The 13,126-nt window shown below is 39.9% G+C and overlaps 1 protein-coding gene across 2 annotated transcripts in view; it reads right to left on the bottom strand.

Moving 5' to 3' along the window:
- RECQL (RecQ like helicase) overlaps window positions 1–13,126 on the bottom strand; it is a 43,249-nt gene that overhangs the window by 29,700 nt on the left and 423 nt on the right. The window contains exons 2-5 of one of the 2 annotated variants that reach the window (XM_047787436.1): window positions 10,703–10,750; window positions 6,929–7,434; window positions 1,807–2,004; window positions 337–516 (exon numbers count right to left, since the gene is read on the bottom strand). In XM_047787436.1, coding sequence (XP_047643392.1) covers window positions 337–421 — 85 coding nt within the window. In that variant the 5' untranslated portion in view covers window positions 422–516; window positions 1,807–2,004; window positions 6,929–7,434; window positions 10,703–10,750. The remainder of the gene's footprint in view (window positions 1–336; window positions 517–1,806; window positions 2,005–6,928; window positions 7,435–10,702; window positions 10,751–13,126) is intronic. The other variant, XM_047787435.1, reaches the window with a different exon arrangement.

The following is a 13,126-nucleotide window of genomic DNA, read 5'->3' as shown; positions in this document are numbered from 1 at the left end:
CTCCAGCATCCCCAGGGCGTAACATCACAGCAAGACACTCCACAAAGACCTGGGGTTAGACTTTAGGCCTACTGATTCCTTTTCTAGTGCTTTTTCTCCCACAACAGGTTTTTTGTTTTTGTTTTGTTTTGTTTTTTTAATGAGGTTTCAGGAACCAGCTAAAAGAATGAATTACTCTCAGTCTTTAACATTCCCTCTTTCAGTGAACTCTTTAAATGTTAGCGTTGAGATACTTATTTTTACAAATGTATGGTTAGAAATTTTTTTAAGGATTTAAAAACATATTAAGAGAAATGATGTTTATTCATCTTAAAAGTAATCTTCACTAATACACACCGTCTGAACATAATGCTGGTAACTGGTAGCATAAGCTCTTCCCACCTCCTGTAGGCATAACGAGAAATACCTCCTTTCCAGACATCGTTACATTAATAGTTTCCAGCTGAAGCGGCCTGAACTTCTGCAGTTTAAAGATATTTTGCAGAACTTCTTTAACTTTACCAGACCATGGAAAATCTAGAAAGAGAAAAACATGCTAAACAGATTAGAACTATTTAGGATTATAAATAAGACACAGACGTGAATGGCTGTGTTTATAGCATAGAATAATCATATATATATATATATGTGTGTGATATATATACATATATATATATACATATATATATGTGTGATATATATACATATATATATACATATATATATGTGTGTGTGATATATACATACATATATATGTGATATATATATGTGATATATATATATATGTATATATACACACACACATATAAGATTTTTAATGCTGTGGACAATTTAACTTTTATAATGATAATTTTGAGATCAGTTTAACTCACTAAGCTAAGCAAAGCCAAGTTTAATGACATATAAGAAAAGGACATCAGAAAAAAAGGACAATGTTTGCCAGTGAGAAATAACCTACATGGAGAAGAAGGGTACTTGGTCAGGTATTTGAAAAACAATCAGGATGTTGACCAGGAATTATAGTATCATAGAAAACTCAAATATCGTGAACAAAGTTAACGATTATCTGGAATTTCTGGTGTAAATATCTTGTTTAAAAGTGAATCATTGGAAAACAAACCCACAAAAGCACTGCAATTCTGTCTATAGCTACAGTATTCCACAATTAATGATAATTACGATGCTACACAAGATCTTGAACCAACAAAGCTCTGTTCACCAGGACAGGAGAATGAACTAGACGACTTTGACAAGGAGTTTGAATTTTTTAATTGTTTAATTTTTTTCTAGTTAAGACTTAGAAAACTAAGTTAAATAAGTACTGTATTCTTCCAAACACTGATTCCTGTTGCTAGAATCATACTTGGACAAAAAAAATTAAGTCTGAATAATCAAATCTTCATTTAAAAAGAGCACAGTGGGTAAAGAATGACCTGCCTCTGAGCTTTCCTGCTGCTTAGGAAAGGCCAGTGTCACCTCTAAGCCTACTTGAAAGCACTGACCCAGGCATGATGATTTAACTCCAGTTTAAAGAATGAGAAGAAGAGTTCCCAATGTGGCTCAGCAGCATCAAACCTAACTAGTATCCATGAGGACATAGGTTCAATCCCTGGCCTTGCTCAGCGGGTTAAGGATCCAGCTGTGAGCCGGGATGTAGGTTGCAGACACAGCTCGGATGCTGTGGCTGTGGTGTAGGCCAGTGGCTATAGCTCTGATTCAACCTCCAGTCTGGGAACTTCTATATGCCACTGTGTGGCCCTAAAAGGACCAAAAAAATTTTTTAAAGGAAGAAACAAAACTGGCTAAGAAAAAAAAAAAAAAGCAAACCTTCTTTATTCCAAGAGGCAGGTGAAGAATCATATTCACTGCTTTCCCCAGCATCAGGATCCTCTGAACACTGCTTTATTCTCTTTTCAAGGATTTTTTTCTTCTGAATAAGCTCCTGTTGCCTTTCCAAAAGTTCTTGAATTTGAATGTCTACTGCATGTAGCTCATTGGTTATAGAATCCAGTTCCTCACTCAGAGCTACAAGGGAAGAAAAAAAGAAACAGTGATTAAACAGAATTAATTACAATTTTAGATCTCTTTATTATGGACTTTTGGACATTCCTCACCATAAAGATTATAAACTTAGAGTAGAATAGCAGAGTGCTTAAGAGCATATGTTTTTGAACCACCCAGACCGGAGTTAAATCTGAGGTCGTCCTCTTACCTGCAGGGTGACCTCAGGCTAAAGTACTTAACTGAGCCTCAATTTCCCCATCTGTAAAATGGGAATAATACCTAATTTTCATAGTAGTGCTATAAAAAATGAAATAACATATTGAAAGTTCTTAACATAATACCTGGCACACAGTTAAGCATTTAAATATAAATAAATATTTAAATACAAATAATATGGACATAAATAATAATTATTATTTTCATTTTGTTTTAAAGCAGTGGTCCAACCATTTCCTAAATCATTTCAGTAAAGTGATCAGATGCTGAAGCAAGAGGAAGTTATTTAAAGTAATCCCCTAACTTGGGTAACGGATCTGGCGTTGCTGTGAGCTATGGTGTAAGTCACAGACACAGCTCGGATCCTGTATTGCTGTGGCTGTGGCATAGGCCGGAGGCTACAGTCCAATTTGACTCTTATTCTGGGAACCTCCATACACCATGGGTGTGGCCCTAAAAAACCAAAATAAATTAAAAATTTTAAAAATAAAGTAATACCCTAACTACTTAGCTATAATTTCACAAAAACATTCATATTGGGGTTCATATAGTCAAATGGAAACCAGCTGGTGATTATAAACATGATTTAACAGTGAAAAGAGAAATCAGGCATGCTATTGGAATTGGCATTACAATGCCAGCATACTAATTTATAAAGAAGCCTTAACGTACGCACAATTCTCCTCAATCCAAGTATTAAAGTCAAAGTGAGATTTCTTTTGACATCACATTAGTGAAAGCTAGAAAAATGTTAATGTTTTTGGTGCTTTAATCAGTGTCCAGTTTTAACGCCTTTTCATGAGATAAAATCTTACGGTTATAACTTAAAAATAGGATGCTCTGGGAGTTCCCATCATGGCTCTGTGGTTAACGAATCCGACTAGGAACCATGTGGTTGCGGGATGATCTGGCATTATCTGTGGCTCTGGTGTAAGCCGGCAACTACAGATCCCATTGGACCCCTAGCCTGGGAATCTCCATGTGCGGCCCTAGAAAAGACAAAAAGACAAAAAAAAGGAAAAAAAAGGATGCTCTGGTTAAGGACCCAACGTTGTCTCTAAAGATGAAGCTTCAATCCCTGGCCTTGCTCAATGGGTTAAGGATCCTGTGTTGCCACAAGCTAAGGTATAGGTTACAGATGCAGCTCGGATCTGGCTGTGGCGTGAGCCAGCAGCTGCAACTCTGATTTGACCCCTAGCCTAGGAACTTCCATATGTTACAGGATGGCCATAAAAAGAAAAATAGGATGCTCTGGTGGCTTTGCACCAACTGCCTGCATGACTCTGGTTAGGGCTGGCCACCAGAGAAGCCTATGTGACATTTGGAAGGTGGAAATAAGAGAAGAGGCTGGCACCAGATCAGACAGTGCTGTGGCTCACTCAACACTGTAGAGGATCCACTGGCTAACCTTGTTGACAGGGGGCAGAAGTCAGATTCTCTACCTCCTGCTAAATCTCCTTGGAGGGCAGGTTGACCTACAGCTTCTTCAGCTTCTTTGAATCCTTGTCTGAGTTCACATGCAACTTTCTGTGGCAAATGCACTAGCTCCTCTTCAGGGCACCGGTCTTCTAGAGGTCAGAGCCTTGGAGGCAATGACACTGACATGAGTTCCAGTGACAGACGGGTTTCACTTTGTCCTTGTGGGTTTCAGCTCATCTTACCCTCCCACACGCACATCCATCTTCCTGTCCTTACTGCTGGCACTTGTGACTTCTAAGCCAGCTGTAGACATCTTCACCAGGTTCCATCTGCATGTAGAGACTAATCCTTTACATCATTCATAATGATTCAACTTCTGACACCTAACCAACACCAAATGTTGTCCCTGAGGAACAGAAACTTAAAGATGGGTTCTCTGAATTGCTTCTGGACCACAAGGAATTGAGCCTCTGATCATATTAGATTTTTAAGGGCATTAATGATTCTTCTTTGCAGTGGTAAAAGGGACAATGGTTTTCCATGGCATACAATAGATGAAATTAAATTATAACCTACAGACACTAGCAATTAAGTAGCTAGAGAAAGCTGTCCCAAAATATTTTTGTTAAGAATAATTGGGTTAAGGAGTTTCTTATGGAGCAGCAGGTTAAGGATCTAACATTGTCATTACAGCAGCATGGGTTCGATCCCTGGCCTGGGAACTTCCACAAGCCACCGGCAGGGTGAAAAAGAAAAAAAGAAGAAAAAGAATGGGGTTGACTGGTTAATTCTAAGTATGCTGGGGCACTTGACAAGAGAAATGCAGGCCTGCATAAAAGAACATCAAAGTTTCTAAGATTATCATAAAGAAGCCCTTATCTCCTGTAGCTATAGCACTGAGATTACTGAATACCAACAAGTCAAAATCCTGAAGGTGGCTGAATTATGACACAAACTGAATTCCTAATCTTGCAGGGACTCTTCTTCTCTTGAAGGAGTGAGATCACGCAACTGGGATGGGAACATCCAGGCAGATCTCAATGAAGCAGGGGACCTTGAACTGCTAAGTTCTGCCAAGTTTCTTCTGCCCTTCCTTCCCTTCCAAAAAGAAACCTCCTTCTGCCTGAAATGCCTATAATGGCATTTCTTGACATAGCTTCCCTGCAAGGGCAGACTAATCACCCTAAAGATTAGCCCCCTACATACACCTCTCAATGCTTCAAGACCCAGAAAGACTCTAGAGGATGAGGTCTAAAACTATGACCTGTGAGAAGACATGAAACACACCACAAGAGTTGCATTTGCCAAGATCAGCAGAATTGAGAGTATACATGGAAACAGATCCTAAGGCTACAAAATCAAGGTGGACAGAATGAAACATTTATTGGTGTGGACTTAATAAGAAATTCTGGATTTAGTGTGCTAAATATAGTGGCCAGGAGTGGCTCTAATAATGTACTTAGCTGGCTCCAAAGATGACTATCAGAAAGTTGGGCTGGAATGATACAGGTGGAGATTCCAATGACATCCAGCAACTAGAATCTCCTGGGTCTACTCTAAAGGAGGGGATCCCTGGGTGAGGGAGACAGGAGTACTAGAGTGAATTATCAGGTAACTTGATCATCCACTCTCTTGTGGTCCCTCAGGACGATCCAGAGGGCACGCCTGACACCAAGGCTGTAAGAAATGCATTCACAAGGGGAGCCCCAGCCTCCCTGAAGAGGTCTGGAATGCTGTTCTCTGAGCCAGGAATGATGGGGAAGTACTACCTTTGAACTAGACTACTTCAGTCAATGAGAATGATGGATTCGAAGATAAGGGCTAAATGCTGGCAATTCAGGACCAAAGGAAAGATAGACATGGGTGCCACAACGGGCAACAGAGAAGGAGCAGTAACCAGAACAGTCTGACCCACAGAGATCTTTGGCACTGGCTAGTTGATAATGATGTCTGACATGAAAATGGATTACATGATCTGCACAGGCAGAATACAAAGCCCTGTTTCTGGTAAACACAAGTCTGATCTGGATCACCACAACAGAGTCACAGTCCTTCAAAGAGTTCCCAGAAATGAGCCCATTTATAGACCCAGGGCCCCCTCTGTATAAAGCCCTTTGCAAAAGGACTCTCCTATACAGCTAAAACTTTACGTCATAAATCTCACCACTATCCTTCTACCGAGAAACCAATCAAGGTAACTGCCTACTGGGAAAAGGAAAATAACTTCTCAGGAATTTCTGGACATCAACTCTAAACTGATCATTCCTGGAAGACCAAAGGTCACTAATGGTGAACCCCCAGGCAAAGAGTATGGCCTGGACTTAGGCAAGGCAGGTGAAGAATGCAGCTGTGCTCAGGGCTAGCATATGGTGGGCTACAAGGTCCTCAAACCCGCTTTCTGGTTACTTCCCCAGTTTCGGAGTGCATAATTAAAACAGATACATTCAGCAACTAGCCGAGTTCACACACTGGTCTCCTGACCCAAAAGTAAGGACTTCTATTGTTAGGAAAGACCATGAGGAAGGCAGTGTAACTGTTCCAAAACAGTGACTAGTGCTGTTCCTCCCATAGCCAGGGCTCCCAGGCCTGGGAAAGAGGGCTGGGAATGGGAATGGCTCCTCTTACTATTACCCCTAGTGATCCACTAGCAAAATGTTTGTGTCCCAGCCCTGAAATTCTGTACTCTATGGGTCTAGAAGTCTTAGTTAGCAAGAAAGAACTGCTTCTACGAGGGAAAAAAAGCAATGGTTCCATTAACTGGAAGTTGAACTACCACTTGGCCAATTTGGGTTCCTCATGCCAGGAAATCGATAGGCAGAGAAGGGAGTTTCTAGACTGGCTGGGGTGAGTGATCCTGACCATTAAAGGGAACTGGACTGCAGTGGCACTGAAGGAGTAAGGAGAAGTATACCTGGACTGCAGGGGATCCTCCAAGGCGCCTTTTGGTATTCCCATGTCCTCTGACTAGAGTTAATGAAAAACTACAAAAACCCACTACAAGCAAACTGCTAAGGCAACTCCCACCAAGCAAGGCCCCACCACCAGGTCAGGTGCTTGCTGAGAACAAAGGGATATGGAATGAGAAGTTAAAGAAGACAGTTATAAAATACCAGCTCTGACCACATGATCAAGTACGAACCAAGAACTGTAATGGCTATACACGTTTCTTCCTTATTTGATACTCCTATATAAGCCAAATTTAGGTTTTCATGTTGGTGGTTGGCTGGCTGATGGATGGATGGATTGATTAGATGGTCCTGCTCCCATTCCCCTAAATTCTAATAATAAAATGTGTTAATAGTAGGCTTACCTCATATCTCAGGATTTCAGTTAGAAGATTAAGGAGGATGTGATTCAGCAAGAAGAGGGCTGAGCATATCAAAGATGAATAGAGAATTCCTGTCCTCTTTGGGGTTGTGTATTTGGTTGTATGAAGGGCGTTTGTGTCATGCTGGGGAGCCAGAGGTTTAGAAGGTAGAAGTGAAGCAGTAGCCACATTTTGACTCATTGGCATGGGACAACAGCTGGGTCCACAATTCCAGCTGCTGCTAGATCTCCTTGGGGAAATAACAGGGCCTGCAGCTCTTCCAGATCCTATTGGTCCCCTCCTCCAGCTTCTCTGAACACTCAGCCAGGTTGTGTCCAACTCCACAGGGCAGTACACCAGCCTTCAGGCTGGCAGGTTCTGCATTGCCTAAACTGGAGGCTTTGAGGCAGTAAGAGACTAATACAGATTCCGGTAAGATTCATCTTCACAAGAAGTCGTTTGTTTTGGCATTCCCCATGGCATGTGCTTCTTCTCTTCCCAACTTCAGGCTGGGTGCCAGACATGCAGGCAGGCAACAGAAACAAAGAAAGGGCTTAACCACCTCCCACACTCACATCAAGCTGAACCCCTATAGTAAATCTCTTATGTCACTCACAGCCTAAGGGATTCTCCAATCAAGTCCTACCTGAGATAGATGTTAATGTCAACTCAGGCTACAAAGTCAACATCATTATATCTTAAAGTCCTAAAGGACTAAGAATATAAGGAAGTAAAAACAGTTGTAGTACATCAGAGCCTTTTAATGTTTTTATTCAAAAGTATACCATCTCTAACACAGAATGTCCAACACGTGACTTTTATCATTGGAGATGAGACTGAAAAGAGAATGATTTCAATATTTCATGACAAAGACAGCTTATTATAGCTACTGTATCTCAAGAGCACAAGGCATGGAGCAGGGATCACACCTCAGTGTTCTTAAGCTTACAGCTGATGCAAGGGAGGTGCCATTCTTCAGAAATAGCACGTTTTCTGGCAATATCCCACACTGAAGTTAACAATGAAAGGAAAGTGATTTGCCACCAGGGAGGTCATCAAGTCCAAACTAACAAAGTGTCTGAAGACAATTTCATAGGCATCTCAAATATAGTTCAACCAAGTGGGTAGAACAATAAAAGATGTGAGTTATTTGAAAGGGGCACAACATTGTAAAGGCAACTATTCACAGTAGTCACCTATTCTTAAATAAAAGATATGTATTTCATTATTCAGCTATCTTAAAATCATATCCTCCCAATAAAGCTTAAAGTCTTACTCAGTAGAATAACTCACACAATCCAAAAATAACTAGACAGAACTGGGCAAAGGTTTAGTAACTCTCATTTTGTCTCTTAGACGTTTATCTCTTGGGTTAGGATTTAATATAACTTAAATTGTTTCCATTTATTATTAACCCTTAGACTGTGAGGCTGTCATGAGAAAAAATCAAAACCTATGTCACTATTCATTTCATATTTATATTTAAATAAATTTTAAAGTCTGGGGAGCTGGGTAGGAGGATTCTCTATTTAAGAAAATCATTTATTTAAAGTTTGAAAAGAACCTAATTTTGTCACCTCACGGTTAGTGATAGTATGCAGCAAAGGCCATATTTTGTAGGTCATACTCTACAAAAGACAGGACATTAACCAGAGAAGTTCCTCATCCCAACCATCCACCTCCTAACTGAACAGGCACCAAGACCTCATTAATAAACACAATATAATCTGGTCAAGTTTAAAAAATAATAAGAATAAATGGGGGAGTTCCCATCTTGGCTCAGTGGTTAACAAACCTGACTAGTATCCATGAGGACATGGGTTCGATCCTTGGCCCTGCTCAGTGGGTTAAGAATCCGGCATTGCTGTGACCTGTGGTGTAGCTCACAGACACCGCTAGGATCTGGTGTTGCTGTGGCTGTGGTGTGGGCCAGCAGCTGCAGCTCCAATTCAACCGCTAGCCTGGGAACCTCCATGTGCCAAGGGTGCGGCCCTAAAAAGACAAAAATGAATAAATAAATAAATAAAATAATGGATGGAAATACATCAAAATACCAAGAGTAGCTGCCTGGAAAAGGCAAAATGGATGTTTTTCTTTTACACTTTGAAAACACTCCAAGTAACTCCACTTATTGGGACTTATCTCAAGGAAATAATCAGAGACACATGCAAAGCTTTAGACTCAAAGATGTTCAAAGCAAACTTTCTTAACATTTTAAAAACGGAGACCACCTAAAAGTTTGGCACCAACACTAAAAGTGTTATTTAATGTCACTTCAAAGTAACAAAATACAGGGTAGTAACATAAATGGAATATTTACAACATAGAATTTATTTAACAATATGTCTATTTTCTATATTTACATTGTTTTTAAAAATCACATTATAAAATATGTACAAAATGTTAAAAATTTTGTTGAAAAGTAACACATCTAAATGTTACAGTTTTCTCTTTTTTTTTGGCCACCCTCTAGCATATGGAGTTCCCAGGTCAGGGATCAACTCCAAGCCACAGTTGCAAGCTACACCACAGCTATGGCCACACCAGATCCTTTAACCCACTGTGCCGGGCTAGGGATGGAACCTGCATCCTGGCACTGTAGAGACACTACCAATCCCGTTGGACAGCTGGAACTCCCTAAATGTTAAGTATTAATCTGAGCAGTGAGACTTTAAGTGATTTATATTTTCTACTTTGTAATTTCTTAGGTTCCTAGCATGCTATCAAAAAACATATCATTCCTTGGAACTCTTATGTATTGCTTGGTCAGAATGTAAAATAGTGCAGCCACTACAGAAAATGGTACAGTGATTCCTCCCAAAAATTAAACATAGAAACACCATGTGATCCAGCAATGACAAATATTTGTAAGAATACAACCCACCCCCTGCCAAAAAAAAAAAAAAAATGAAAGCAGGGACTCAGATATTATACCAATGTTCACAGCAGCATTTTTTATAAAAGCCAAAAAGTTAAAAAACCCAAATGTCCACTGACAGACAAATGGATAAACAGAAGGTGGTATATACATACAAGGGAATATTATTCAGCCTTAAAAAAGATACATGCTGCAAAATGGATGAAGCTCAAAGACATGCTTAAGCTAAATAACACAGTTACAAAAAGGACAGATATTGTATGATTTCACTTATATGAGGTACCTAGAATGGTCAAATTCACAGACATATGGGTGATGGTTGCACAACAATGCAAATGCACATAATGCCACTGAATTGTATGCTTAAAAGTAGTTAAAATGGTAATTTTGTTAAGAATATTTTACACAATTGGAGTTCCCATCATGGCTCAGTGGTTAACGAATCTGACTAGGAACCATGAGGTTGTGGGTTCGATCCCTGGCTTCGCTCAGTGGGTTAAGGATCCAGCATTGCCGTGAGCTGTGGTGTAGGTTGCAGATGCAGCTCAGATCTGGCATTGCTGTGGCTTTGGCATAGGCCAGTGGCTACAGCTCTGATTAGACCCCTGGCTTGGGAACCTTCATATGCCATGGGTGCGGCCCTAGAAAAGGCAAAAAGACAAAAAAAGGAATATTTTACACAATAAAAAAAAAAATCTGCAAAAAACATCATTTCCATAACCAGAATTTTAAAACAAATATTTTAAAATTTATTTTTATTAAGACTTGTTTAGAGCAGCTTAAAGTTTATAGCCAAATTGAGGGGAAGGTACAGAGAAAAACAAAATTTTTTTCTTTTCACAGAACATGCAATTAGAAACAGAATCGAATGAATGACAAAATGTAATCATCTCACTAACCTGAAATGGATGCCATCCTAACGTTGAATTGGAGAGCCAAATTTCTTTCTAAAAATGAAAGAAAAGTCATAGCAATAATTCTTTTTAAAACAGTACTATTGATAATGCTCGATAATCTGTCACTACTAAGGCACAAAAAAATGTTACAAAGTAAATTATATACTGCAGTGACCTTTCAATAAGGACTACATGGCTCTTCTAACTCTACTTTTTATGGAAAATTCTCTAAATTTCAGAGAAGTGTCCAAAGTCACATAAACATATAACAACAAGGATGATATCAAGAACACTTAAACATCCACCAGATACAAAGTGATGGCACAAAAAAGAGGAAAGCTTTGAGGTTAAACAGTTTCAGCACTAAATTACTGTGTGATCTGAGCAAAGTCAGACAACCTGTTCCTCTCAGTCCCTTTCCCCATCTGTAAAATTGGATGATAGAATCCATTTACAAATTACAAGTTGGGTAAATTCAAATGTCCCAGATAAAGCAAAACCCATCAAGATAATACTAAAATTAATCATTTAACATTTTACTAAGTTTTTGCTTTAAAGGGTTCCAATTTAGGCTCAATCTGGAGTTTTTGCTTTGTTGGGGTTTTTTTTGGGGGGGAGGGAGGCACACCTATGGCAAGTGGAAATACCCAGGCCTGGAATCAAACCTACACTCAAGCCACAGCAGCGACACTGACAACACTGGGTGATTGATCCACTGACAACACTGGATAATCCTCTTGCACCACAAGGGAATTCCAATTTAGGCTCAATCTTAAAGGAGGAATTGGTATTCTACAGAAGGGTGAAACTTCAGAAGGAAAGAACATGAAAAGGTCTGAGGTCGGGGCGGGGGGGGGGGAAGACCTGGTTTGTATTTAGGAACTCAGTATTTCTGAATGACTAAAACTGAAGAATACACAGTGGCAGGAGGTGAAGCTTGGGGGTAGGAACTTTATTTGGCTTGAACATAATCTCCTGGAACACCTCCCCCAACTCTGATATGGACAACCAACATTTTCCAAAACTAACTTGGAATGTTCTCTAAAGGTAGCTTCAGCATCCCCCTACCCTCCCTCAGACTGCTAACCTAATGCCTTCCTCATGTAGAATTCTAAAGCCAACACCAGACTTGAAAAGTGTCTTCTTTGCCTCACTAAGTCTGCAATATCCACACCACTAAAAGACATTTAAGTAGAGGAGTAAACCAAGGACTTCTCATTCCTTATCTATATGAACACATCTTCAACATTTCATGGAACCATAACTCTCCTTCTCTAGACTGTAAGATTCTCCAGGAGGGCAAGGATTGAGTCTCTTGACTTCTATATCCACATAGCCTACAAAAGTGCTTGTCATTTAGGTTTGCTGAGATTGAAAGCAGAGGCAGGAGACTTTATCCTTTTTGTTCGTTTTGTCTTTTTTAGGGCCGCAACCACATATTGGCTAGGGGTCCAATCAGGGCTGTAGATGCTGGCCTACACCACCGGATCCTTAACCCAATGAGCAAGGCCAGGGATTGAACCTGCATCCTCATGGATACTAGTCAGATTCGTTTCCACTGAGCCACGATGGGGACTCCTGGAGCCTTCATCCTTAATGAAAGAATGCAATATGCAAGCATTTCTCCCTAATATTCTAAATGATTTCTTGATTATATCATCTAAAAAAAAAACAAACTGCTCATAAATCCCTTCCTGAAATGATGTGATTTAATAGCAAAAGCTATCTGAACATAAACTCCACCCCAAAATTAATGAGCTATCTGTGATTAGTACTTCAGACAGAGCAGGTCTGTCAGAAGTATAGGCAGGCACTGTTAAAATCAAAAACAAATGGAGACCTGCCTTGAAAATTCCCTGGGCAGACAAAACCAGCACAGTCATACAAACAAAGCTTAATTTAGCTTATTTTGAAAGACTAACCTCACCTGGGGCATTTCTTGTTTATGCCTCTGGAAATCATAAGCAAAACTCAAACTGTTTCCCTAGGTTGGTATGAGGTAACCACTAACCGATTCCCTATTGTTTTAAAAAAAGTTAATATTATAATCAATAAGCGTCAAGAATAGAGTCACTGCCCTTACTAAATAAGATGCTTTACAACAATATATAGTCCAGAGTCTCATCCCATGTTTTTATTTGAGTGCTCCTGGTTGGCAAGCTGTCTTTCAGGTGGGTACGCAATGAACTTTTACTAATTACTACTTCCGTGATTGAGTGGTTTTATTTCTTCCGTATCTGAACTTCTGACAGCATCCTCAGGGACTCAAGTCAGTCATGCACGCTGGACATCAGGTACTACAGGCTAAATCACACATACGCATCATCCCTCTCCCCGCCACTGTATTTAGACGCAGTAACAATTTAATAATACCCTCCCCTAGGCGTCTCCAGTGGCGCTTCCCAATAAATGGTGGTTGCAAAAAAA

The sequence above is a fragment of the Phacochoerus africanus genome, chromosome 7 (assembly GCF_016906955.1).
Source record: "Phacochoerus africanus isolate WHEZ1 chromosome 7, ROS_Pafr_v1, whole genome shotgun sequence".
In the NCBI taxonomy this organism is placed as follows: Eukaryota; Metazoa; Chordata; class Mammalia; order Artiodactyla; family Suidae; genus Phacochoerus; species Phacochoerus africanus.
This window is presented reverse-complemented; position numbering and strand designations above follow the sequence as displayed.